At 69.9% G+C, this 2983-nt stretch overlaps 2 protein-coding genes across 2 annotated transcripts; one reads left to right on the top strand and one right to left on the bottom strand.

The window, feature by feature from the left end:
- Positions 1-489: 489 nt before the first annotated feature.
- EMIHUDRAFT_49319 (hypothetical protein) lies at positions 490-1215 on the bottom strand (the record flags this gene model as incomplete). The annotated part of the gene is made up of 1 exon (XM_005780278.1): positions 490-1215. A coding segment is annotated over one exon (726 nt), but the record flags the coding sequence as incomplete, so codon positions are not given.
- Positions 1216-2456: 1241 nt separating this feature from the next.
- Positions 2457-2759, top strand: EMIHUDRAFT_373699 (hypothetical protein; the record flags this gene model as incomplete). Its single annotated transcript, XM_005780279.1, has 1 exon — positions 2457-2759. The coding sequence occupies one exon, from the start codon at positions 2457-2459 to the stop codon at positions 2757-2759; it is 303 nt and encodes a 100-aa protein (XP_005780336.1).
- Between the last annotated feature and the right edge of the window lie 224 nt (positions 2760-2983).

Consider the following 2983-nt stretch of genomic DNA (forward strand, 5'->3'; position numbering starts at 1 on the left):
TTTGGGCAGCAGCTGGTTCGACAGGTCCTCCCCGTGGCCCAGGCGGCCGTCCTCGCCCTTGCCCCAGGTAAACACGGCGCCGTCGGCGGTGATGGCGAGGCTGTGGAGGAGTCCAGCCGACACAGCGACGACGCGCTGCCCAGCGAAGGCCTCGACCTTCTTGGGCAGCAGCTGGTCCTGCTGGTCGCCGTGGCCTAGCTGGCATTGGCCTCCATAGCCCCAGCTCCAGACGCTGCCGTCGGCGGTGAGGGCGAGGCTGTGGCGACCTCCAGCCGACAGAGCGACGACGCGCTGCCCAGCCAACGCCACGACCTTCTTGGGCAGCAGCTGGTCCTGCTCGTCGCCGTGGCCCAACCGGCCAGAGTATCCCCAGCCCCAGCTCCAGACGGCGCCATCGGCGAAGAGGGCGAGGCTGTGGTTGCTTCCACCCGAAACAGCGACGACGCACCGGCCAGCAAAGGCCTCGACCTTTTTGGGAAGCAGCTGGCGCCCTGCCCGCCGGGCGGGGTCGCGCTGCAGCAGCGTGCGGAGCAGCGCGCGCGCCGGCCACTTGAGGTGGCGCGGGTAGGCTGGCTCGTCGTACAGGATGGCGCGGCTCATGCGGTGCGGGTCGCGGTGGTAAAAGGGCGGCACGCCCGTCAGCATCTCGAAGAGCAGCGTGCCGAGCGCCCAGTAGTCGACTGCAGTCCCGTGCCCCGCGCCGCTCAGCACCTCTGGCGCCATGTACGCGGGCGATCCGCACAGCGACCGCGCGCCGTCCGGCAAGCGCGAGATGCCCTCGCGCGCGAGGCCGAAATCGGAGACGACCGCGTGGCCCTGCGCGTCGAGCAGGATGTTCTCCGGCTTCAGGTCGCGGTACGCCACGTCTGCGGCGTGCAGCGCTTGCACGGCGAGCAGCACCTCGGCCGTGTAGAGGCAGGAGCGCGCGAGGGAGAAGAAGCCCTCGCGCCGCAGGTGGTCGTACAGCTCGCCACCGGGATAAAACTCGAGCACCAGCGCGATCGAGCTCGGCGTGGCGACGCTCGAGTGCAGCCGCGCGACAAATGGGTGGCGGAGCCGCTGCAGCACGCGCCGCTCGACAATCGCGCGCCGAGCGCCGGTCGGGTCGTCGCTGGCCAGCTTCATCGCATATGACTGGCCGCCCGGGGCTCGGACGAGCACGACGCGCGCGTGGGCGCCGACGCCCAGGATTCGCACCGGAGCAAAGTCGCCGAGCGCCAGCTCGAGCGGCGGGTCTGCCGCGGCGGCGCCACGGGCCTCGTCGAGATCCCGCGCGTCGTCGTCGAGGTACTGCGAGTAGTAGCGCTCGTCGGCGAGCTCGTCTCGCGCCACGCAGCAGCAGCCCGCGCAAAGGGGCATTCCGAGACGCGCGTCCGTTTGGGTTCGCCCTCTGGGGGTAGGGATCCCGACCGTGCGGCGACGCGCGGGACCGCCTGTGGCGAGGTGGGTCGCGTCCCCGGATTTCCTCAACTCACGGTCCGCTCCCTCTACACGAGAGAGAGAGCCTAGAGAACATGTATGGCCGAGCAGGTGGTTGGTTGGCGTGGGGGCATGCCCGCCGGCACACTTGCCGGCGGGCGCCGGGGTCTCTTCGGGTAGGGGGGTATGGGAGCGGGACAGTCGACAGACACGCCTGGGTTCGGCTCCAGTGCGCTGCGCGTGGGTGCCTTGGCTCTTGTGCGTGAGTGAAGTGCATCATTCCGTGAGACGTGAGAGACGTGGACTCGATCAACCCGACATCCCTGACTCCGCGAGAGGCATGTGCGTGCGTCTCACCGACACCGTCACTCATCGCACAAACTCGATCCACCCGACATTCCCGCGGGAGACGACGCCGGCCCGCGGGCGAATAAGTACCCGCCCGCAGTCTCCAGGCCCGCGGGCGACATCAGTCCCCTCAGTCTCACGGCCCCCGAAACCCTCGGCGCGGGTCCGACCCACGTCAGCCGCACATCAGTCGTCACGAGTTCGAGCCGAACGTGCCGGATCCCGCAGGTGACTACCGCAGCAGCGACATGCGCTCGAGTGCGTACGGAGCGGGACCCTCACCCCGCGGTGACTGAGTGGGCGAGGCCCACGATGTCGTCGCCCGGCGAGTAGGAGGAGAAATTCATCCGGGTCGCGCCGGGCTTTGGCGGCCCGCCGGTCACGTCGAGAAAGTTCTTGCCGTTGACGCCGCCGCTGGGGAGGAGATGGAAGAGGTTCGCCTCCGCCGATCCCCGCGGCGCGTCGGGGTTGGCCTTGAGGCCACCGACGAGGGAGGTGCCCGCGGACTGAGTGACTGTGAGCCGGCGCCGCATGTGCAGAGGGTGGAGCCGCGACGCACTGGGAATTATTTTTTCGTGGCTCTAGAGGCCTCCAGTGACGCGACAGGCTCGTTTCTCCTCCCGCCGCCGCCACCTCCCGCCGCCCGTCCACCGTCGCCCGTCGGACCGCCGTCCCGCCCCTCCGCGCAGATGGCTGCTCGTCGCCTCGTGCCGCTGCTCGACCGTGTGCTCGTCCAGCGCATCGAGCCGCCGACCAAGTCGATCGGCGGTGTGCTGCTGCCCGAGTCGACGCAGAGCAAGCTCAACGAGGGCGTGGTGATTTCGGTGGGGCCGGGCCGGCGGGACAAGGAGGGGTCGCTGCTGCCGATGGGCGTCAAGGTCGACGACAAGGTGATGCTGCCGCAGTACGGCGGCAACGAGGTGACGCTGGGCGACGAGGACTATGTGCTCTTCCGCGACGAGGACATCCTGGGCGTGCTGGCGGACAAGTAGGCGGCGGGCAGAGCGTACCGCCGTGCAGTCCCCGCCAGCGGCCTTCCACCTCCGACGGCCGGCCTGCATGGGGCTTCTCCGCTCTCCTTGGCGCCGCCGCCGCCGCGCTGTGCGCCGCCCGGGCTCGCTTTGGCCCTTCGCCGCGTTGGCCCCACGCCGCTCGTAGATCGGGAGGAGGGGGATGGGCAGGGAAACGTGCGGGTGCCGGCGTGTATTCGACGATT

The sequence above is a fragment of the Emiliania huxleyi genome (genome assembly GCF_000372725.1).
Source record: "Emiliania huxleyi CCMP1516 unplaced genomic scaffold EMIHUscaffold_2191, whole genome shotgun sequence".
NCBI lineage: Eukaryota > Haptophyta > Isochrysidales > Noelaerhabdaceae > Emiliania > Emiliania huxleyi.